Genomic DNA, 25,732 nt, shown 5'->3' on the forward strand with positions numbered 1-25,732 from the left:
CAAAAAGAGATAAGTGAGAAGAGAGGATCTGCACAAATCTCAACCCATTATTTCTTGGCTTTCAGAATAACAACTGAAAAGTCATCCTAATAAGCATGGAAAACAGTGATGATGGTACTTCCCTCATACACTAAAAAATGTCGAATAGCAGAAGAAGGTTCATATTCAGCCATTTTACTTTATGTTATGGAAGTCAAGGCCGTCCCATACGTGTTCATATTAGTGCATTATGAGTTTGTCCAAAGGACAGAGATGGATGTGTCATACCACAGGCTTCTTCCAGCAAACACCCCTGTGCCTTGCCTCCTGTATTTTCTTCACAGGAGTTATGTGGCAATTAGATGTTTTCTTCTCTTGCTTGATTGTGATGGTATCTTGACACTCATTCCTGTTGCTCCCAAAGGAACTAATCTGGAGACAGTAGTTACTCATTCTCAATATGTTCCATTTATTTGGGATGCTATTAAAAAGATGAGTGAACACCTGTGGTTTATTTTTGTAAGACACAGAAAAGTCTGTGATAAAGTCTTCTAAGGTATTTAAATATTTAGGTAATTTTTAGATCTTTAAGGCAGATTTTATTCTCAGTCAGATATCATGCTTGACAAATAGGTCTCCTTTCACTGTTTTTCTCTTTTTAATATGGGACAATTTCTTCATTATAGAATTATACTTTAGGTATAATAGTGGTTGGCTTTCTTGGGTTAAAAATGGGAGAATATGGATTTCATTAATCTCACTAAAGATTTGTTTTCCCATCTCTTCATTGAGTGTTGTAGCTCAAAAGGAGATCATGAAATTTCATCCATGTTAAATATGCATTTTTTCATAAAACCAAAGATATCCTGATAAAATCTTGGTTGCTAGTTCCACCATTCTGTAGATGACACTGATGATGGTGCAATCTTGAAAGTGGATGTTGCTTATCCCCTGCTCATATTCATTCATGTTCTGCATGTGTACGTCTTCATGAAATAGTGTCTGAACTTTGCAGGTAGTTTCAACATACTAAACTAGGTCTTATAACCGCTTGTTTAATATTTTTCTGGAAGACTCTATGTGCAGAATACAGTCTAAGAGGTAAATATCTGCATTTCCTAACCAAAATAATGAAGTAAATAATTCCTGTACTACATTTACAAAACCCAAGAAGACATCCACATTGGAGTTTTAAGCACCGCTGCAGCTGACTAATGCATTAAAGAGCTGTTGGCATGCTCTGCTGTATCCTATGTCTAGGCACACACACAGCTGTTACATTCTGACCTGTCAGTGTATCCACATACATTTTCAGAGTGCTTTGCCACAGTGACCACATATATACACCAGATAGAACATTCTTCGAGCAAATAAATACTTGCTTGGTGGACAATACTTCAAAGTACTGACAAGGGTAAAGAGCTGTGTAACTCTCATGAGTTTCAACAATAGGACTGCTTTGGTTTCCTTAGTCCACTGAATTACCTTGGGAATTTAGAAAAGGTTTTATCTCTGCAGCCTACAATTTCATATCATTCAGTCTTTGAGCCAAGTTTAAGTATTTATTTGCTTCTCGATTCAGCAGCTAGCCTTTAAAATATAATGCTGTCTTCTCCTGAGGTTCCATGCTCAACATTCAGATGGTCAGGTGGGTCCAGGAGGTGGAAATACAAGATCACAGAAGGTTTTAAAAGAGATTATTATCACATGAATCTTATGCCACTCTTTAGCAGTAATATTGGCAGTCCTATTTAGTGCACAAGAAAGACAACTTTCTTATACTTACTGACAGTAAGTGGTCCAAACATGCACACTAGGCCTTCCCTCAATGATATGTGTTACGTGTCAGATTATCAGTGTAGTTTTTATGCCCTACGTTGCAGCAAAGTTTGCAAGCAACATTGCAGGCTGGTCTCCCAGATCTATGAACTTGGCCCTCGTGCTTTGGCTCCAGAAGCAAAAGGGTGAGCATGTCTAATCAAACTGGCAGCGTTGCCAGCAGCAGGACTTTTTTTCCTTTGAAATTCCAGCTGAAATGACTGCTGATCTCCAACCTTCTCTCATTTCCTTCATCTGTTTTGCAAAATGGTGGCAGGCATAAGAGGAAGAGGCTCTTGGCTGCAGTGCCAGGAGTTAGCCATTGCTGCCTCAGGAAACTGTCTGGCACAGCAGGCCTGTGAAGAAAGACTCACCACAGCCAGATGTGAGAAGACATTTATCTCCCCAGAGCTGTTATTTTCTTTGATTTCACCAAAAACATAGATTGTGGAAGTACAGTGCTGTATAGGGGCATGGCACTGAGCAGATGCAAAAATATTCCAACTGTGGGAAAACAAGGTTACCTCCAACCAGTGCCTTCTGCAAGCCACCATGAGCATATCAAGACTGCTGTAGATCATGCAAATAAAGAGGTATGTGGCAGAAATGAAGTTGTCCAAGCTGAAACAAAATGGAAAGCCTGAAATGAGCCTGGCCAAGTCACAGGTGGTGTCAGAAGTCGCTGGTACTTGTTTCAAGCTGGTTGAAAAATGGCTTGTTGAGAGTTTAATAAAAGCAACACAAATTCTCAAAATAATTTGGCTGGTTTCGGCTATTGTTGTGTTCTTGACCCAGTGAGAAACAGATTAATGCAAGAAAAATATCTTATCAGCTGGAGTAAATTAGTCTGTTACAATGAGTGTGCATCCTTGTGTGAGTATTGCTATGCACATGTTTAACTGCAAGAGCAGAGCCTTAGAGGCCAACACATTCACACATACTGAAGTTTACTATGGTGAACAATCCCACTTGGCAAGTGGAAAATCTCAGTGTGGTATTGAACAAGCCTAACAGTTGGCAAAGTCAGGACCTTGGAAACAGTGTTTTCTACAGCTATGCGTATTTTTTGGCATAAAGGAAGCTGAATAATCTATCAGATATATAAATCTAGTATGTCTTAAACAAAAAAGTATTCAGGGAAGAAACTGTATAGAGACAGTCTTTAATGTATTGTGGGTGCTACCAAAATTCAAACAAAAAAATGAGAAAATAACTTGGCATCATTTATTTACTTGCTTCTTTGTGGATATATGAAAAGACTGACAAGAAAAAAGGAAGAATGTACAGTGTGTTTTCATTAATTCTGTGGTTTAATAGTTTTCTATTTACTTAGATGTAGAAAACTTCAAAACTTACAAATCCATCTATGCTTTCTGGGTGCCTGGTGACATTTGAAAGCTTACAAAAATCATGCGGATCTCAGGTTAGCCTCACCCCCCAACACTTATTTTGATTTCTTAGATAACTAATAAGATCAACAGCAGGTGACACTGCATGTGAAAATGGCTCTAGGGAGAAAATTCTCTAATCTACCTGGAGCTGGACTGAATTCTCTCATTAATTTCACATGGATCATCAAAGAGCATCTGTGAGGTAGCAACAGTTTGTGGACGGCACAACCCTGCTTGCCAACAAAAGCCTTCCCTTCAGTATTACTTACTATTCTAAGACATAAAGTCTCAAATTTTGCAATCTTGACTGAAACTGTGGAAAAAAAATTGCTGTGAATTAAAAAGCTGTGTCATAGGCAACCTGAGGGCACCCCCAATACCTCCTTTTGAGACAGACTTTACAGGGTTAGCAATTTGTGACTCCTCCTAGCCCATGTGGCCACCTCTATAACTGGCATGTTAGCAACAGGGAAACGTAACTCCTGTGACAGTAACTGTCTCCTTTTTGAGGCCCCATTTTGCATTGCCATAGCAAAAAGAGGCTTTAATGCAAGTGAGAGGTAGATCCAGGGAGGAGTAAGAAGCCACGCTTAAAGTGTAGAGCTCTTTGAGGTCAGTGAGTTTTAACTATGTACTGGTTTTAGCAAACCTTTGCAGGAGGTGGTCTGTGAGGGTTTGTATCCCAAAAGTTTCATCCTAAGTTTGGGGGGTTAGGTGAAAGACAACATTTTTGAAGAAACCGGGTGAAAGATTTACACATATCTTTGAAAGTTTCAGAAAGTTTTCACTGAACTGCCTGGTTTCTAGTCCAGGATTTCACTGGAATTTTCCGGTAAAATTTCCAAGAGCTTGACTTTTGATCCACCATGTATTATGAGATTTAACAAACAAACAAACAAAAAAACCCAAAACAACAAAAAAGGCAGAAATAAAGGGTCTTGTATTTTAAACCAGCTTATTTCGATATTTGTAATAGTCTAACACTTTTGCAGATTGTTTGTTGCATAAACATTTTCTAATGTCTTAGAACTTGATATAAGTAAGACTGCAGTTATGAAGTTTCGTATGTTTTTCCCCTGAAAAAATGGTTTGCATTCATATGGTGAAAGGAGAAAAGCAGGGGCTATCAAATACTCTTCTGAGAAAAGCAGTATTACTGATAGAAATTTTTAGGTTTAAGTAGTCCTCATCAAATTTCTCCTACCAACTTAAAAAATATTCTTTATAGCAATTTCATAATGTAGCTATCTAAAACTTCTATATTAAGCAGCGGATTCAAACAGGTATTCATTTTTTTGTGATTTTACAGATACCACTGGTACATTGCTCCTGGCAGACTGGCAAGATAGCACACAGGAATTATCTCACTTAACTGTAGATCAATGCCATGACTGCAATGATAAAATTGTAGGCAAATTGTACTGTAACTACAAGGTTACTATCAATCACTTTTAGCTCTGCAGTGGCATAGGAGAGAGGACAGATACTGTAATAGGCTCTCTGCTGAGTACATTTCATTAACATGCCATGTTTTCTTCCAGTCTTGCACGTCTTGCTCCCAATGGCTACTTTTCTCTTGCTTATGACAAAAGTTGGAAATCAGCCTAGGTTCAAGTAAATACATCAGGATTAGTGTTACTTTTCCTCTTATAGACTAAAAGACTCATTTAGTGATTTATTATTTGCTAGAAATGTATCGCATGGGCATTTAATAAAATCAAGCAGCATCCTTCTGCTTTTGCTTAGTAATTATTAGGTCACAGCCCTAAGTGGAAGACAAAGCAAAACTAAAGGTTTGATTTCCAGGGTAGGCAGGTGTTCCTTTACTGAACATGGTAGCATTACAGAGGCACAAAATCAGGAGGCAAATCAAATATCAGTATTGATCTTAAACAATTTATCAGATTTTGTTAATGAATGCACAGAGGTAGAAATGGAGCCACGTGCTTTTTCACTGCTGCTCAGTATCAATGGCTGCAAAGTGATTTAAAGATTGAAAGCAGTAATATAGGAGAGTGGACTTCACTCTCTGTTAAAATAGCCTCTTTTGCCCATCTCAAATGCTTTCTTTCAAAATTACCTCTTCAAAAACATTTATTTCATACCTGACCAAAATCCTTCATTTCTGGCAGTCCTCTGACTTCAGGTCTCTCATGGCTATGGTAGAATTTAATGTTTTGGACCAGGGAAACAGTAACACATATAGGCACAAAAGAGTTTCTTGAGGATTTTGCTTCAGAGGAGAGCTAAATACAATAGTCACTTGCTTCAGTATTTTTTCTTAGCTGCCTATATTTCGTCTTTACACTATAAAGATAAGAACATGAGGGACTTCCAGGAGAGTAAGGTGGCAAACTTATTCTGGTTGTCACTACAAAAGGGGACATCATTCAAGAAAGAGATGTCTGGTGATGATTTCCAACTAGTTCAGAATTATTATGCAAAACTAATACCTAATATTACTTCACAAGGCTATTCTAACACAGAACCTCATGCTAGACTTTGGTGTAGATGTATAGGGACACATTACAGACTTGTGACAAGTGCATCCTTCCAAGTGTAGTATTAATTCAACTTGAACAACAATGCTGACTTAAAAAATACTATGGTTGTTTTGAATTAATTTTGTAGGCTGACTGTCTGACAAACTTTGTATCTGGGATCTCAGTTTATTTTTCTCCTCAAAAACTGCAGAGAAAAAATTCTGCCCAGAGATTTAGTTAAGACAAAACAGGTCTGCTAGCCAAGAAACCCAGCCACTAACCTGCTGAGTGACTGCAGGCCAGTCATCTGCTGTCTGTTCCCTCTGACAAGAGTTCTCCAGCTATTTAGAGCAGAAGGATATCTGCTGGGATTGCCACTCACTGCATGTTTCTGCAGGGCTCAGAGACCCCAAACCCCTCGCTCTGCATGGGCCTGTAGGTGATACAGTGGCTGTAAATATATCCGCACAACGAATCTTCACCATCACACCATTTCCTAGTGGAATTCTATTCATCCAAATATCCCACTCTTATATTCCAGTGATTGGCCAAGGCAAGTCCCCAGGTGTAAGAAGCCCTCCAGCTGCCTAGAAACTGAAGCTACAGACAGCTGCAATAGTATTAGATACCTCCCCAGGATCCTTATAGCAAGCAGTAGCCTTTTGTTCTCATCTCTCTTCATATTACCCTTATACAGTTCTCTTGTACAGCTAATAGTAACACGAAAAATGTGGAAAAAAATCAAGGTTGCCTTACTCTTGACAAAATAGAAACATGCACACATAACAAATATTGATATATTTATGACATATATATTTTGAATATGGAAACCTTTTGAATGATGGAAACCCTCTAAATGAAGGTCTAAGGTCAGAAAACTTCCCTGAAGTTATGGTTAAGGGTACAAAGATGAGTTGATTTAAACATAGTCTGCCAATAAAGAAAATAGTCTCTAATTAACTTTTTTATCATAAAAAATGGTATCTTACATAAATGTGTTAGTTGTCTTAAAACCACTGAGAAAACGTGAACCTGATCCCTCAAAACAAAGAGCTGCCTTTTGTGAACATTCACCATGTATTCTGGTCACTATGACAATAATTACCAATCAGCTCACAGTGTTACCTGAGACACCAGGGGGACCTGACTTACACGAAAATAGAAAGCAGAATGCAGGACACTGTACTCCACTGGGCTGTAAGGCAGGTAAGCACTGATGAAATGACAGGCACAGGAAAATATACTAGAAAGCAACAGGCTCAGTTCATAGCTTCCCTCAATGCCCATAATGTCTTTTCAGACCACATAAGGTTTTCATTTCAGTTATATCAACTATAACTCCAGCCTTAACCTTGATACAGGCTTTTTCTGCAGGTTTTTTTTTTTTCCCTGCAGATGGCAAGCTCTTTCAGCAAGGATCATCTCTTCTTCACTGTTTGTAAACAAGGCAGCCCTCTCTCATGTTTAGCAGCATTTATGTATGTTCGTAGCTGTCCTGCTGACTTCAAATTAATTTTGTCACAAGGGAACACTAACATGTAAAAATGACAGCATCGGAGCTGGACCAGAGCTACATGGAAGCATGCCTCAGGTACCACTAAGGCAAATACTCCAGCAATGAATGCAGACAAAACTGACTGCTGAAAACAGAACACAGCCTTTATGAAATTACTAACATGAGGCTTGAAAACTAGAAGCACATTAGCTATCTTAATTGTGTGGTTCCTCTGAAATGAAGTGCCCCATTAACGGCTACATGTCCACTGTACAGGTGAGACTGTTGTCAAATCCATCACTATTCAGTCAAAAACCCTAGGGCGAAATTTTGTGCTGTGCAACAAAAAAATTACAGCTGAGGAAGAGGGAGCTTTGATGGCTTAAAATAGTCTTCTTATCATTCAACTTTTAGCTGTCCCAGGAGCTATAGATGATTTGGCCAGTTTTGTGTCCTACTACCTCATTTTTTACCAAGGCCTTTCAGAACAGAGGGAACAATGCAACGAAGTATGTGAGCTACTGTCCAAGGATGTATTTATTTCAGTTTGATGTAGTGAAGAAGGCATGCTCAGCAGAGGAGAGATGGGAGATATAAGAGAGAACAAAATTACGGAAGTGAAGAGCAGCTGTTCAAATTAACTCATTGCATCTGTCTAAAGTCATACAAAAAGATATAATTTCACCCAACAGCAAGCCTTCCAAACGGCAATTTATTTTGTAGAAATAATTTAATGACACGCAACTACTTGAGTGCCTGGTACTTTACATACAAATAAAAATGGCAAGTCCTTGCACTTCAGTTTTGTCATCTAAATTAGACTTTTGAGACCAAGTCCTCTGTGGATATAAATTAGCATAGCTCCACTAATGCTAGAGGAATCATTTATGCACCAGAAGGGGAAATAGTATAGGGAAAAGATATTTTTTGACTATAAAACACCAGCTCAGTCCTGGTTGTTTTAATTTAAATTATTAATACTCCAGGCATTTCCAGTGAATTGATTTTACAACATTTGTAGATCTAGAGAATGCATATATAGATTCATAAATTGATAGGATAAGCCTTTCAGTTCTCAAAACTGAAGAAACATATAGAACAAGGGAATTCTATAATCAAGCTTCTAGGCTTCTTACGCAAAACTCCTGCAAATTTTGGCTTAAAAGGTCACAAACACCAACAGGGAAAAGGGACATAAAAATTAGATATGATCACATTTATAGAAAAAGAATTCCTTTACTAGTAATTATTGTCAGAGCCAATTTATTATCTGAGCTTTCAGGTCTCTTGGTGAACAACTTAAACTTTTTTATACTGCTCTACAAGCAGTAGAGCATGCTCCTCGTGCCAATGGTACATACTGTTAGTATCCACACATGGGAAGTAATCTCCTGCTTGAATGCGTACCAATCACAGAAGAGTGGTAAAAATCTAACTTTTCTATAATAGGAATTAAAGCCTTGTCCAGAAGAAATTGAAGTAGTGCAAATTACGGCCAGAAGGAATCATGCCTCTGAACTCTCGGAGAAGGGAATGCAAGACACTATACATCAAGATCACTGGACTCAATCGCATGGCTGCATTCAGCATTGCCTTGGAGCCAAAGCATTTGTACATTATTGCAACTGGTTATGACCCCTTCAAACAGAGGTACTACAACTGGGCTATTCATCTTTCTGTGATACATTGATGGTGCTTCAAATGTGATACAATATTGCTTTTTTTTTCTTTTCTTTTTCTTCTCAGGAGGCATTATGTGATGCTCACGTGCATCAAGAGGGTTCTCTTGTGAAATTTTCCTTGGGAATGTTGGAAAGCTAACAACTGTGCTCCTATTTTCTCACCTCTTATTCCATTTATTGCAAAGGACTGCTGATGCATTCTCTCTTCTCAAAGAATATATCCAAATGGGCCCACAAAGGGCAAATAAAACAAGAAGTATGTGATGTTAAAAATATACATTTACTTACTTAAAAAGAAAAAGGTTTGTGACAGTAGGAGGCATTAGCAAGGGCTTTGTGCTCTGAACTTCTACTGAATATGCTTTACTAGGAACATTTTACTCATCAGTTATATTCTGCAAGTTGAATGACAGTGATGTTTTTCCAGAATGATCAATTTATTAAATGGGGAATTTATATCACCCCATTTATTGTAAAATGTAGAACACGGCCTAAATGGCTAAAAAAAAATTTTACAGATAATTAAGATGAATATGGCATTTATTATTAGACTAGGCCATAGTAAATAAAATTCTAATGTGAAAAGCTGTACTTTTCATGCATTTGGTTTCTTTCTTTGAAACAGTAGAGATGGCATCTTTCCTTAACTGAACAAGCTTTTAAATGTAATGAACATAGGTGCACAAAAAGGCTCATAGTTGTTGTATATCAGTAGATAGTTTTCTCAGATTTGGAAAAAATACCTTGTCCAAGGTTATCTGTCTGTAAGCTATGGCTATATGAGATAAATTAATAGAAAAACCATTTACTGTGTTTTAGGCAAGGGCTCTCAATAATGGTGTGGTGTTTTGTAAAACATAATTCTCTATAAATTAAATCTATTCACATACATCTGCTAGATGAAAGAGAAATGCTACTGAACTAAAAATCAGAAAGTGATATGAAAAAGAAATAAATTTATTTTATTGCACCTATTAATGAAAATATGGACCCTGTGTGCTTAGTAGCTGGGGACACATTTATTAAACACCTATGAAAAAAAGAATTTCAGTAAAAAATTTTTCTGTGGATGATTTCTTTTATCTGCCATTGAAAATTGTCTAGGACAGACATTTAATACACTGAGATGCTTGTGTAATAAACATGAATTAAATGGATTCATAAAATTCAAAAAGAAAAGGAGAGCTAAAAAATAGTGTATTTCTGTCGTGTTACATTGACAACATGCAGTGAGGAGGGAGAGGGAGAAGGAGATGGAGATGAAGAGGGAGAGGACCCGTTCAATTAAATAACCCTGTGTGGGGGGGGTCACAGTTTTAGCAAATTGTTAGTTTATGTACCAGTGAGGAAAGGAAAGCCACGACACATGTATATGCTGTTTTACCTGAAATAGAAACTGAACTGATACATTCACGTGTGCAATGTTTCAGTATGTAGGAATCAAAATTTATGGCAGGACTACAAACCATACTCTTTTCTTTCAATGTAAATTGATTTTTTCACATGTAAAGTCATGTAATTAAAGTTTTCTTTGTCACAACAAAGGCATTAAAAACTTACTGGAATTATTAATTTTTTAATTCTAGATGATACTTTACATCTTCATCAGCAGTAAAGATGATATCTTCAAAAATCCCCATTATTCATTTCAAGACTTCAAAGAAAGATTTGACCACTAAGCAAATACAACCAGTTTTAAATAAGGGTTTGAAGAAAAACAGTCACACCTGAGGGGTCAGTGTTTCTATGTCTTTGAAACATGTATGGATCTTCTCATCTGTGCCCTGAGCTACAGTTTAAAAAAAATGCTGCAAAAGCAAAGTGGTGGATGAAAACAAACATCTTAGAGATCCCAGAACCCAATGTGCCCGTTCAATTACTGGCATTGCAAGAGCTATGGAAACAGGAGGACTAGCTTACATTTGAATTCTTACTTTGTCTCTTTGTCCAGAAAGAATTACCATGACAATATTTAGTTTTATTAAGAAAAGCAAATCTGAGAAACACAAAATTTTCCCAGTCCTACTAAGCAATCCCATTAAATGAGCCTCTGAGAGTACAGACCATAGTGGAAGCTTAGAGATGTAGCTCACATCTCTAACATGTGGCTACCTAAGCAAAGGTGCCTTTCTCTGTAGTTAGGCTGTACCAGGCCATCAGTCACGGAACCATGCTGGCCCAGCTCTAAAGAAACACGCATGCCATTTTTCTCTCCCAAAACAAATATTCCAAATTCACACTTGGAAAATGTTTTGATCCCACTAAAGCAAATGGAGCTCTATTTCTTTAAACCACGCCTGCACACGCCCCATGAGGTCCATCTATCCCAGCACAGCCAGCCGAAGACAGAACACATTAAAATACAGACAGAGCTGAGAAGCTAGTCAAACAGTAGAGCAATAAAAAGTTTGCTTATAGTACGGGTTTCAGTAAGGAAACTATTTAGCAGTGCCTAATGACCAGAGTCATTAGCAAAACCAAAGCTAGAAAAACCAAATGCTCTGTCAGGAATCTTCATACTGGGGAGGAAGTTTCTCTGTGGTTACATCTGAATGACACTATATGTTGAGAGAAACCCAAGCGTGATGTTTTGGTTAGGGATGCATGCAATGTATAAGTATGTAAAACATCTATAAAGGATTTTTTAAATCAACAAATTAGCGTCTCAGACTGTCATGTTATTACAGTTGTGCTGTTCCTGCAGACAGGGTGAGGAAGTTGCATTTACACTTGAAAATTGCAAATACAAATTACATTTGTACATTTGAAAATGTATTTACATTTGAAAAAGTTATGAAAAATACGATGGCAGGACTTGGCAGTGTGTCTTTTGAAATAAGCTGGAAGCTCCCATTTATTTGAAATTGTTAGCATAATGTTTTATGCCATTAGGTATCAAATCTCTTTTTGTAATTACAGAAGAGATCACAACGAACAAATAAAGAAATTGTGCTTAGGTGCTAAGGAAAAACAAATTTGTTTAATCTACAGTCCACAGACATTTGAGAGTCATATGTTACTCTTGCCTTTGTTATTTCTGAAAGCTGCTATGATTTATTACTCTAAACACATAGCCATAAATTGAAAGCACGGATTAAAATGTCTCCTACTTGACCTTTTCAGAACTATCTCATGAATATAAATATTTATTTTATGCATTCAATAACTGCTGATCAAGTTACATATTGTGAATAGTATTGCTTGAATTATTACTCCACCATTCAAATTACATAGTTCCATGACAAACTGTATGGGCATTTTATGCTAATAGGCACTTTACAAACCATTGCATAAACTCCACAAATTTACACGACATGTGTGGCTGTAGAGGCATATGACAGCTTCTGGTCTATGACTGGATGATCTTTGCACTGTAACAATACAAGAAATCCCCTCTGATATCAACTCTTCCCCTGAAACAAATCTTGACATTTATTCATTCAGAGATGAGAAATCATTCAGCTACTGCGCATTAAAAATGAATGTACAGCAATAAAACCAAAACAAGCATTTTCCACTTTGCCTTGATTTTTATTCCTGTTCACATTTGTAACACCTTTGTTCTTAGCCTTGCCCTTATTTCTCTCAGGCACTGCAATTTTAGTGAAGACTAAGTTGTCTCCGCTTGGCACAAAGCAAAATAAAAGATAGTGCTAAGGTGCAGTGATTGAAGACAAATAATAGAAGAAAGCATATTGTCTCAATACAGCTAACACATTCTGGTGTTGATTACATCCTATTCTCCCATCTGTGCTTCATCCAGTTGAGCCATGGAGGGAGAAAAGATTACTTACTCTCTTCTCAGTGTGTATATCTGCTGTAGGTTCAACACACAACCAGTAAGCCCTTATACTCATGCAAAGATTACTGATGCTACCAGATTATTTGCTACTTGACCTGCAAAGCAGTGAAAACAATCCAGTGTCCCTATGCTGGTTGGCATTATAGTACTATTAGAATCTACTCTAAGTTCCCCTTTATTGTAACCACACTGATTTATCAGAACAAGAACACTTTCTGGGAATTACTGTTTTGGCTGCCCTAGAAAAGTGTTTTCAAGACCTTTATTTTTTAAAGTGAGTCTAAGTTTTACCTTCTCTGTGGCTTCTGTGTCCTTAATGAATTGTGACCTGCATAGACTGCATCACCTCCCTCTGTTACACCCACAGAACTGGGGCCTCCAAGATGCAGTTTGTGGGTTTTCCCCACAAAGTGCCTTCTAAATGACATTTATCTGAAATGATTTTCAAAGTGCTTCCAGTCTCAGCCTGAATATTCATCTGCTTTGATAACCACCTCAGCTGCCTATGCTTGTTCTGTCTCTGCCCTTGTTTATAAAGATATTGTGCAGTAAGTTAGGATATGAATTTACAGTTTCTTGCCACTAACTCTCTCTGTAAACTCCCTTACAGAGAGTTTCCTTGAACAATTTCCTTGGTTCAAAGCAATTTAATCTCCTCTCAATGCCACGTGAAATATCTAATACTTTCTTCATACTGAGTAACCACAAAAGAGGCGATGTAGAAAACCAAATTAGCTGTAAATTCACAGCCTAACACACTTCTTTACGTAGAAAAGCCATCTATGTCAGTTAATTCTTTGCAACTAGGTCGTAGTGATGATATACCAGCATCCCCGAAAAGAAGTTTCATTTACTCTTCCAGCTTTCACTTTGACTGTCATGACTGTAGAGCTGGTGTCTAGTCAGTGAGAGAATCTTATTATAGCAACATCCAAATGTGACACACAGCAAGGATTAAAGTGTTATCCAACTTGTAAATGCATAAGCAGGCTCCCTGGAAACAGAATTCAGACTGGTATTTTCATTTTCAAACCTATATTTTTCTCCATCTGAGCAGTCAATGGAGCATCTTCCTTTCTAAGTAAGATCCAATTATAATGAGAGCTTGGATTGACAGGAAACATTATTATAACTGAATGAGCTGTCAAATCCATGATTAATAAGGTTTTTCATTTAGGTTCAACAATAGCAGCATTAGACTACTGCCATATTATTATTCAATAACTCATAACATTCAAAGAAGGTTTATTTTCTGTTTCGGAGGAGAGAGGGAGATGCCTCACATTCAGCTATTCGTATGGGCAGAAGTGGTTTCAATATTTCATGAGATGATTTTATCTTTATATTTTCTGAAGATGCAAACTAATGAAAAGCCTTATGCAAAATCTAAGCCTGCTGTTTAAGGATTTAGGTTCTGTTTTCCTTCTAGCTCCCATGTTTTTTCATCCATACTCCTATAGCTCGAGCCATGAGAACAGAGAGGGAGTATCAGTAGTGTAGGGGGTTGGTAGCCTGGGTATTTGCACCATCAAATGTTGACTATATACAGTATAAATAGGAGGCAAACCAAGACCTCTTTGGTCTGTCTGGTCCACAAGGTGCAAAGTGACAGATGAAGAGCAGATATTTAATGTTAACCACAATGTATGTATGCATGTGGTTGGCTCAAGCAGAGCATTTTTTTTTTTTACAGTACACTACTTTTCATATTTATGTGAGAGACAATGAAGGTGGGATAGTTATGAATTAGGATATTCAAAAGAGGAAACAAACATACTTAAAAAGAAAAATCCTCCCCTGAAAAAAGCCTCTTTGTAGCAAAAATGCAATTCCCTCCATCCTACATAAATTCTCTTTTCCCATCCCATTTCACAGTTTGATAGAATGTAACCGGATATTCCATTTTACTGTTTCACTAGTTCTCAATTTTACCTTCCTAGCTTAGCTGCTTAATCCACTTTTCCATCCAAATGGTGGTGCTGCTCCACCATTGTAAGTAGTATAAATGATGTGTCTGTAAAATCTGTGTGCTAGAGTTGACTTCGAAAAATTACCTTTTCGTCCAGCATTCATTTATATATGATCAGTTATGTCCCATTACTTTTTATCCAAGTATGATCTATCAATATAATATATATATATTTATATAACCCATATTGTAGCAGCCTCTTTCTCACTTTCTTCCCTTGCTGACACCTTTCATGCTTGCACAAACTAACCTTTAACATGGATTTCTTAGTTTAATGTTATTATCTGCCAAAGTTCCACAAGTTGTGAAAATTTACAGAGGCGTTATAACATCCGAGCATTGTAACATCTGGAAACATCTGAGTTTCCATCCATAAGTCTTCATGTCTTGAAACTAACTGCTACCTTCTGTAAGCCAGCAGGTGCAGACAAGGATTAAGACACAGGATATACCACAGCAGATGCAGAAGGCAAGCACAAAGACCAGTGTCTACTATTACAATAAATTGTGAACTGGTTAACAAAAGACTGAGCTCACAAAAGTGTTGGCAAGCCTCAGGGTTAACACCTTGCAGTGACGTAAGTTCTTAAACAAGTTCTTCTTTCTTGTTTCTTCCTCTTTCAAATACCCACACTTCAGAATCCATCTGTCCTAGACAACTGTCACTTGCCTTTTTCACCTCTTCTGTAGATTAACTTCCAGATAAAAACTTTTAAACAAGGATAAAAGGTACTAGTAATTTCATTGTTGATATTATTTTTATGTTGTTATTGTTGTTCCTATTGCAGTAGCCAATGCACAAAATGCTGTATACATATGAAAATTATGCTTGTCTATACAAATATCCAAGATAGGAAAATGAAATATTGTGTCCCATTTCATAGACAGAGGAGACAGCTACATGAACAAGTCGCCACCTAGTAAATGACCATGGATTTACAGCTCATTTAATACTCCATGGCAACTGTCAGTGTGGTTAGTGCTCCAGAGTAAATGTGAGGTAGCTCTGACCCTTACTGAAAATGAGGCAATGTATCTTGCAGTTACCTGAGATTTAAGCAACCATATAAATTAACTAATGAGCTGTAAATCCACACTCCCTCTTCACACTTGGCAGTTTCTTCATGTATCTGGAGGCAATGATATTTATGTGATTTGCCTGGTGAAGCAGCATGTGACAGAAGTGGCAATGTAAACCAGACCTACTGAGCTCCTATGAACCCTACTCCTCTCATGGCCAGAATTTTCTTGTAGAGATACTGTTCAATTGCTTGGTACATTTCCTTTCAAATAATTCACAAGCAAACTCAACCATTCTTTCCCTTATTAATACTGCAGAGCATGCATTTACCACTTATGCAAAACAGATGAATCCGTAAAAGTAGCTTCCAGATACAGTTTCTTAATTTCACACATAAAATATTATTTACTTTTTCAAATACTCTTAAATTTAAAGCTTAAAAGTAATGCTTTGGGAATAGCCTTATTCTACTTTATTAAGCAGATTTCAACTCTAGCTAATTTCGAGTCCAAACCAGGGCATAATCTAAGTGGTTCATCACCAGTGTTATCCATCATGGTGGTGCATGGCATGCCACAAACTAGCAAAGAGCTTTCCTTCTTTTCCTTTTTTTCTCCAGTGACTCCTATGAAGTGATACTTTGCGTAGACTCCATCGCACTAGTTCAGATGGACCACTGATACAAGCCACTGCCTACAGGCATTGCAAGCCTGGGATCATTGCTCTGGTTTTCAGTGGCACTACAGGAATCCCAACAGAATTGAATACCCTGTGCATCCTCAATCCCCTTGTCATTTTATATTAACAAAAGAAAAAAGAGAAGTGGGAGAAAAATCTGAACTACAACACCACAACATTGTCATCACAACATATTTACCAGTAAAACTGTTTTGTGTCCTAAGGCAAAACAAGAACATAATGTTGTTAAATACCTCGAAAAGGTTTGGTGTACATTATACATATCTATGCATAAAGAAGGAAAATTAATTTTCTTGGTAAAGACATGAAGTACATTATTTTTCAATCCTCAAAAGCTCCCTCACCATACTTTTTTTACCAGGTGTATGGACTAACACATTCAAAAAGTAAAGAGTGAAAGCCCACGACAGACTGTCATGACAAATTTTAATGGATTTGATGACTGTTTCCACAGCATTCTCTGTTTCTTGATAATCACTCAATTCCTTACTGCAAGGACTCTCTGGAAAATATGAGACATGCCCATAGGTCTTTTGGGATTTGACCCTGCTGTCACACTGACAACAAGTTTCTCATTTCCTTTCACAGGGCATATTTTTCAAAGCATAATCCCAACCTTCTGAGGTGCTTTCACTTCCAGAATGCCCAGCTGATAGTACTGCGAAAGCTTGAATTTCATGAAAGAAGGCATAATGTAAATGGGCAATGTCAGTGTTGTCTTTTACACTGATCACATACAACACTTTAATGACTTTGGTGAGCATCCTTCTTTTCTTTTTTTTCCCATCTTTTTTTAGCAGTGGCTATATCAACACTAGTTGATTACACAGTGCCTATAAACATCCTTGGATTTCATTTCAACCTGTGCCAACTAGCACTTTCCCAAACAACTCCCAGGCATGATCTGGGGGTTAGAGCACCACCAAGGCCCACTCCCAAAAATACGGAGACCAAAGGGTTACTAACAGAGATGCCAGTTGGCCTTCAGAACCCAGAAAAGTCCCTGAAGGTGTTTAAGCAGAGATGGAGTCAGAGAGCCTGGCAGTTGTCCAGAGCTTCAGCAGCTAGCTCTGTGAGATCCTTGTGAGCTGCCTGGTAGGTCACTGCCACTGTTCCACACAGCCTTTTGAGGAGCATGGGGACTGTCCTTCCTGCTGGAAATTCACTGTGGTGTAGTTTATCTCTGGTCATTGTAAATTGAAAAACTCTTTGGTGACTTCCGAACAGACCAAAATACAGGCCATAAGAGGTAGTGTTAGCTACCCATGAACTTAATTTTCCAATCTTCTTGCTGTGAGAAGGGCAAACAGTAGGATGCAGCCTGCAGAACAGTCTCGTGGGAAGTCAGGCTTCTTGGAACCCCAGTTGAAAAAAAAAAATTCTATTTTCTATTTTGAAGAGTTATTCTGCTGCAGTGCATCCTTGAATTTTGGATTTATTTTTTTACTTTTTTTTCCTGCTTTATAATTATACATAATTGTATGATTTTGTTATGTGCTTTATTATGTTATATACTTTCTGTGAGGCAAGAAAAAAAATGTGCCAGCCAATTCTCATCTTACTGACATCAGTGGCTTTTGGCTCACACACTCTTTGCAGGATTTTCCTTCTTATCAAAGGTTCCATATTTTCATGTGGTTCAATTTTTTATTTCTTCTGGGCATCCTCTTTATTTTTTGTATTTCTTTTCTCTTTGTTCTCAAAGTAATTAATTTTTAGCTCTAAATTAAGCAATTTGCTTTTAACCAGTTGGCACTTTCATCCATCAGCATATCCAAATGTTCATCTGTACCTTCCTTAATTTCATGTACTATATCAGCATTTCCTGTAGCAGTAATGCCTTTCTGCAATGACACACCTCAGATTGCCTTGCTGTTTATCTAGGCAATTATGTACTGCCTGTCCTTCTAGCAGGCACATTGCTATCTTCCCTACTGTATTTAGTTTTTGAGACACATCATGCCACTGCAAGTGCCTACAGACGTGATGATTCTCTGTGAAAATGTTAAGCTTTTATTATTGTTTAAAAAAGAAAGAGGTCTTAATGCCTGGTCTCCATACTGAAAATATCAGGAAAACTCCAGTCATTTATTAGCTAGGGATTTAGTTTACTGCTCTTCTAACTCCTTCCTGTTGGTTCATACAGAGTCCATAGGGTACCCAGCAGTCCTGGTCCCTCACCATCCAGATTAGAATGCTTCTACAGACAGCATTGCTTGGTTTCTTCTGCAGAAAAACCCAGGACATGAAGTGGGATGGTGCACATGTAGACTTCAGCCCAGCATGGTATCAGGATGCATGTAGGCTTTCCAGAAAATTGTCATGGGCCCCCAGTGTCTGAACATAGCTATAAGTATCTCTCCAACAGAGCACCAATGCAAAATCCTTCAGATTGGACTGTCCAGCCAACAAGAGAATTAAATTGCTTGACACTTGTCAGCACCTACATCCTGCTCCAGTTTTGCTCCTAAGAACCTAGCTGGAGACTGATGCTCTGCTGAGGTTTGGAATACGTGCTGCTGGGGAACGCAACAAAAGCCTGTGTGTAACTTGCGATATCCCTGCAACCCCTTCTCCATTATGCCTGTGACCTTGGCTTCAGCTCACTGCATGAGAGAAGAGAAAGCAGTGGAGATGTGTTGGGAAGAAACAAGGAACAGGAAAAGGCAAGCCTGTTGAAAGCAGTAAAGTGGACTGGACAACCAATGTCATGTAAGTTAGGGGGAGTGAAAGGCTACATGAAAACTGTAGTACAGGGGGCCCAAGGTATGTGGGTCTGGGGGAAATCAGGCATATGTGGCACAGGATGGGTGTTAGGAGGAAAAGGAACCCATGGCACAGTGTTGACATGGTGCTCAGAGAAGCGAGAAGCTGCAGCACAAGGACTTTGAGGGATCTGGGGCCTGATTCACCAGGTGAAGCTGCTGTGGGGATGGAATTTTGAGAGGCTTTAGGAACTTGACCACAGTGACAGCATGGGGTGGCCCTCTGTCTCTAGGGCTGTGCTTCCAAACTTCACATGCTCCTTATTAGGGACTTACAAAGGTACTAGAAAGTGACAAGGAGAAGCAATGCATCGAATGTGGGGAAGGAGAGAGAGTGTGGAAGGTGAGATTCCAGGGAGAGGGAAACCTCCTCTTAAGTGCGGACAGAGAAAAAGAGAGGAAGAGGGACCACAGCTGCTGCCTCAGCAGCCACAGTGTCAGAGAAAAACCCTCCTTCTTATGTTTGCATATGCACATTTCTGCATCTGCTAATGAACTACATTTTTCTTCACTTCCAGAGCCAAAAGATTGTTAATTCCTAAAGTCTGTTGTTACCTATTTCTTCCTGGCTTTCCAGTGTGCATTTTCAAACATGCATTTGTTTAGGAAGGTTAGTTTCTTGTTACACAGCAGAAATATTTGTGTTAAATCTACTCCATAAAGGCCCCAAAAACGTCAAAAATGTTCTGGAAGCAGAAAAGAAATAGTTATGAGGAAGGAAAGGAGACACTGCAGGAAAACTCATTTGCTGAGAAATGCAGCTTATGTCTTATCAACTTAATTCCAGATAAGTCTTCATTTTGCTGTGAAGACAGAAGCGATAAATATGTTAATGGCAGATTTTGATAGTTCAGTTTGTAGAATTGCAAAGCCAGATGGAAGTGATAATTTTTCTTTCATTTTAATTTTGAAATAAAAAGCAAGAAAGCAAGAAAGTTCCTGATATCATAACACTGTAATGACTTTTGGAAGGATAATGGACCCTAGCACAAAATGACGATTAACTATCATGCCCTGATACTCCTATTTTATTAAAATCCAGTTTCCCTGGTTAGAATTCTCTCCTGCCAGAGACGAGCAGATTACTGCCTGAAACTGACTTTTCCAGTACCACATTCATAAAGGTATTTAGGAACAATCCAGCTGCTGAGTATTTTACTGATTCTATTGTTGCTCAGGTTAGATACATGACTAAACATACCATTGAAAATAACATTGGATGGAGCTAACCTCTCTTTATCAGGAGTGAAATACTGCCTTTTTTTGTCCCTTAAGTAGTGCACTTAGTGCACTCAGGGTACTAGAAGTACTAGGACTAAACTGTGGCTTTTCATGCATTAAGATTGCATTTATCAAAATTTGGTGTGGGCTCTTCTTGTTTCAATTTAATACAAACCACTGAGGGGCATATATTAGCACCTTCTTAAATCTCTAGGATATTTACAGCTTCAACTAATAGGCAAAGAGAAAGCCAGAAAACTTTTGCTGCTTGAATGGGAGGAAAACAGGTAGCAGGTAAAAAGGAAATTTAAAAAACAATTTTCAATGGAGTTACTAAGTGAAAACTTGGTTTTGTAATATTCATAGTGGTGGTTGTAACTGTGGAGACAGAATAGACACATCTGTCTTGTTCCCTTTAAATGAATTTTCATTTCAAGAAAGTGAGGCCCTGACTGGTTCCTCTCCAAGGAACTTCTCTCCAGGACCAATTTGGCAAGAAAGTGAGATGCTCCATTCTCAAATCAGTAGCATTAACTTCTAGGGTTTTGTTTGATCATTCTCACTTTCTAGATAAGCTCACAAATTAGGAACTGAATGACTTAAACCATTTAATTCAACATGTCAGTTAGATCCCCTTGTGAACTTTATTCCAGCAAGGAAAATGTGGATTTCTGGTGAATTACTGCTTGTACCCCATATTTTACAATAAGACAAAGGGTACAAGTTGCTTTATCATCCTTGTCCTCAGTTGGGGCTGCTTGTAGGTAGAGGTGATATTGGTTATTGGATAATATCTTCTATCTTCTATCCATATTAAATTGATATCTGCTATATGAGATCAGATTAATTTCATCATTCAGTACAAGCTGTTTTGTTTCATTTGTTTAGTTTACACATATTTGCTTGTGGTTTGTTTATTCGATTAGCAAGTAATACAAAATTGCAAACATACGTGATCTGTATGTTTCTTACTCAAACAATGTTTGTATGAGAGAGAAAGGGAAAGTCTATGATGTACTGTGGAGGGGAGAGGAGAGATCCCCAGGCTCTGGAAGGGAAAGCTGTATCAGCAGGACCTGAGCCAACTTAATTACCACTGTGAAAAAACTCAGCAGAGTGCTTGGTTAATGCAGCTATATTATGTTTGAGAATTCATGTGTTATCTCTGGACTTTGCTGAACTGTGCAAACATCCATTTCTCTGTAGCATTGCACCTGAGGTTCCAGTCTGTGTTGGCTGTTAATCTCGTACAATTCAGTGACTAACATGACCAAAAGTACACAGTGAAGCATACAGTCCTGCTCTGGCCCTAGGGTTCCCCTACCAAGGTCAGAGAACAGCAGGAAGAGACAGCTGGAGCCTCTCTGCCCTCATGGCCTTGCTCTGAGCTAAGAGGCAATCAGAGCACAAGCTGCAGCTAAAGGTGACCCACTCTTGCAGATTATCCTCAGGTATTGGCATAAAACAGACAGATCTTAGTCCTCTGAGGACTCATGCAGCAGCAGCATTAAATCCTGGAGCTCCAAGCCAAGCAGAGCTTCCCAACTGGTGGGCAAGGAAGCCATTTACCACCCTCCAGCAAGCAGCCAGAGCTCCCCAGGCACCAGGCAGGGAGCTGCCTGCAGGAGGAGCAACTCATGCAGCACTAAAGCTTATTCCAGGCTGCCACCTTGTCAGGCTTAAGTTCAGCTCATTAGGACGCTCATCTGTTATTTATGTAAATAAGCCTATGCATAGTCACAAATATGCAAAGAGGGCTGTTTATCAGTTTGGCACAATTTCCAACTTCAGACATTCCTGATGCATGTATAAGAAAATGTAGTCTCCCCTAACGCTGCAGAGGGGCCAAGGCAGAGCCTAGCTGCTACCATCCACGTCCTCTCAGAGGACTCATGGTGCTTGGGATAGAAAAGATAATGCATTCCGTGTGACTTTAAACCCAATATGTTACAGCTCAGAATGCTTAATCTAATGAATAAGGGATCTCTATTTGTTTCACTTTCCCAGGGAAGGAGATTTGCAAATCTGCATAATCTAAGCATTCTGATTGCAGTTTATTATTTATTTATAACAAATATGTGACAAAAAAAAAAAGGTCTTCTGAAATAGTGTTTAAATTATCTCCTTCATCTGGACAGCTGCAGTCTAAGGTTGCTCTCACTCATGAATGCACGAGGAGGAACCTCATATGCGAAGGAACCTCAGCTCATCTATCTCCTGCTCATTTTGCTCTCTCCTCACTTCAGGAACATATCTTCTGCATGCACCTGATCTGGAAGCAGCATCCCCCTGCTTTGCTTCACACACAGCCATCACTAACTGCAGGAGGTCTAAGTTCTCCTGACAAGGGTACAGGTCTACCAGAAACACAACTTCAGGGAATTTTTCCCCAGTTCTGTACTCCAGAACAGTACCAGGCTGATTGCTTGCCTATTAGCTCAGAGACCAGTTTCTCATGTATCCTGCCTCGCTTAACAGGATGGCTTATTTAAGCTGCTGCAATGTTCATTGAACAAATTAATAGAAAAGAAGTTTCTGCATGAAAGATGGGAGAAAATGATATGGGTTTTTGTTGTATTACCCTTATCTGAGGGACCCCCTTATCCATTCACTTCTCCTATGGTGTGTTGTAACCATCTTCCAGGATCTATGTGGAGCTTTGGACTTGCATGTAGTCTTGGAATTGGCATGAGGGGAGGAAAACCTCCAGCAGGCAGAGAGGTACTCACAAATGCTGCACTTTCAGAGGGACTCCAACTGGACTTTAGTTTGATAGCAACAAAAAAACCCCCACTTTCTATGAACCCCTCAAAATATAATTACATGAGTTACATTGCATTTAAAGTATAGCACAAACACAACCCAGAGACCTGAAAGTTTTTCCCTCTTCCCCTGTAGGGAATTTTTATTTGCACATGAGGTCAACTGCAACCTAAGTTAAATACCTCCTAGACAGTGTCTCTCATTAAAGCCCATCAACCAGCCTTTGATTCTTTCAATACAAGCAAGAAAATTGTGGTGGGTTAACCCCAGCCAGCAGCTAAGCATTCATCCACGTGCTTGCTCACTCCACCATGACATCAGGATGATGATCTCATCAGAAGAGAGAAGAGTAAGAGCAAAAGCAAGAAAAGTCATAGGTTGAGATAAAGACTTTAATAAATTAAGGAAAGAGGAAAAAACCCACAAAAACAGTGATGCAAAGGCAGTCACTCACCACTTCCCACAAGTAGACTGATGTCTGGCCAGTCTCTGAGTTAGGCTAACTTCCTAGACCAATCACCCCCTCAGTTTTTATTTCTGAGCATGGCATTATATGCCATGGAATATCCCTTTGGTCACTGGGGTCAGCTGTCCCATCTGTGTCCCCTCCCAACCTCTTGTCCAACCCCAGCCAACTTTCTGGGGGAAGCCCAGGAAATAGGTCTTGATGCTGTGGGTGCACTGCTGTGCAATAGCCAAAAGATTGATGTTGTCAACCCTGATTCAGTGACAAATCCAAAACACAATGTGTTCCCTTGGGTTAAACATGAATAAAATTGTCCTAGAAGGGACACTTCTTTCTTAACATCAAGTGCTTCTAAAATGACTGCCTTTTTTTTTTTCCTTTCCCAAACCTATTTGCCACTTAGGTAAGTGCAAACAATGAATTCAAAAATTTCTATACGACCTGTCCTTATGGGAACTTGAACTTAATTCTGCCATTTCCAGCTGAGCAAAATTCTCTTTACATCATGAAAACATATGCTTCCCCTTAATGAAGATTTAAATACAGGCACTTCAAGTCTCTCCCTTCAGTTCTACAGTGGTGCAGTAAAGGATTATCCATGCAAAACTATACAGCCAATATCTCTGCTGTGAGCTGGCATGGTTCTGTTGTTTTTCATGGATCAATTAACACACACTGGAGATTTTAGCCATTCTTGTCTATAATGGCTAATTTGCCTATTACTGGGAGCTGAGAGACATCTGTGTGCATGCTGTAAGGATTCAACAGAGAAATGAAGACTTGAAACCCACAGAACATGACCTGTGATTATAAGACATTCAAAGACAAGCTGTGATACCTTACCTTTGGAGCATGTAGTACATCAGACACATCTTGTTTAGTTACTGCAAAAGCAAGTTTGGGGGCAAGTGTTGTTGGCTTTTTGGGAGGCCTAGGTGGTGGATGAAGGGTTTGGTTTTCATATCTTCGCACCATATAGTATTGCTCTTCACTGATCTCTTCCACTGTTGTCTTAGTCACAGGTGGTACAACTACCTGGACATCTTTGCTGAGCAAATGGACCAACATGTTTAAGCGATATACGGGAATCTCCCAGCTCTCCACTGGATTGGTGGCACTACTGATCAGCAAGTAAGAGTCTGTGATTTCCTCTTCAAACTGCAGACCAGGCACTGCAGCCAAGACATCTTCCTCAATGGAAAGGTCCCTCATGGACACTTTGACATTAAAAGGCAAACGGAATTCTTTGCAAATCTCAGAAAGGTGGTACCGTTTCTTGTCATGAATCACTTCCACAAAGCTGCCTTCCATGTACATAGGGAGGAGCACTTTTTTATACGTATCACTTAGTATTTGCTCACAAGCTAAAACATCTACAAGTTTCTTTCTTCCCTCGTAAAGAATTTCACTAGTCTGGCACTGCTGAACTAGAAATTGATCTCCAACCGAAACAGAAAAAAACTCTCTATGAGGGGAAGTAAAGGCTTTAGTTGCCACAACATGAAGCTGTTCCTTTTCACTTCTTGCTATCTCTAAGTCATAGGCAGTTGGAAGCTCACGAGGTCTTCTCTTGAACTTTCCTTTGTAGCTCATAGGGATTAAAAAATGTCTTTTGGGAGAATCACTTCTGATCTCAGACGCTAGGACTCTTGCTGCCTGGTACTTTTTGTAGATGATAATCTCTTTCCCTGTAGACAATAAATTATAAGGGTTTTGGCTTCCTGAAGGCCCTTCCATTATCTCAGCAACCATAGGAAATTCCATGCTTGTTCTCTCAAATACATCTTCCAAAGACAGTGGCTGAAGGAAAGAGCTAATATCATAACAGTCTGTTATATCCTTGACCTCAACATCTAGATCTGAGAGGATATGAACTATGTCCTTTCGAACTGCAAAGGAAAAGAAAATAAATACATTGGGGTTTGTTTTCAAACTGACATTGGGATAAAATACACATCCTGTTGGCCAGATACTAAAAGTACCTTCCCTGAGATGTGCTGCCCCATGTGTAAACATGCACCATGAATAAGGCCAGAAAGTCTAACCGTTGTAATTTGAGATATATGGTTATCAGATATGCATAAGACCACACAAAGGAAGAGAGAGAATAAGGTATATGAGTGAAAGAAAAGCTTAAGGAAGAGGAATGGGAAAAATATCTAGTTTACTATTTTACCC

General features: G+C 38.8%; 1 protein-coding gene across 1 annotated transcript in view; it reads right to left on the reverse strand.

The window, feature by feature from the left end:
* The window catches only part of THEMIS (thymocyte selection associated), a 78,657-nt gene that overhangs the window by 26,241 nt on the left and 26,684 nt on the right, over window positions 1–25,732 (reverse strand). Inside the window, exon 4 of the mRNA XM_017827563.1 lies at window positions 24,398–25,443. Coding sequence (XP_017683052.1) covers window positions 24,398–25,443 — 1,046 coding nt within the window. The remainder of the gene's footprint in view (window positions 1–24,397; window positions 25,444–25,732) is intronic.

Source organism: Lepidothrix coronata, unplaced genomic scaffold (assembly GCF_001604755.1).
Source record: "Lepidothrix coronata isolate B3197 unplaced genomic scaffold, Lepidothrix_coronata-1.0 Scaffold5, whole genome shotgun sequence".
In the NCBI taxonomy this organism is placed as follows: domain Eukaryota; kingdom Metazoa; phylum Chordata; class Aves; order Passeriformes; family Pipridae; genus Lepidothrix; species Lepidothrix coronata.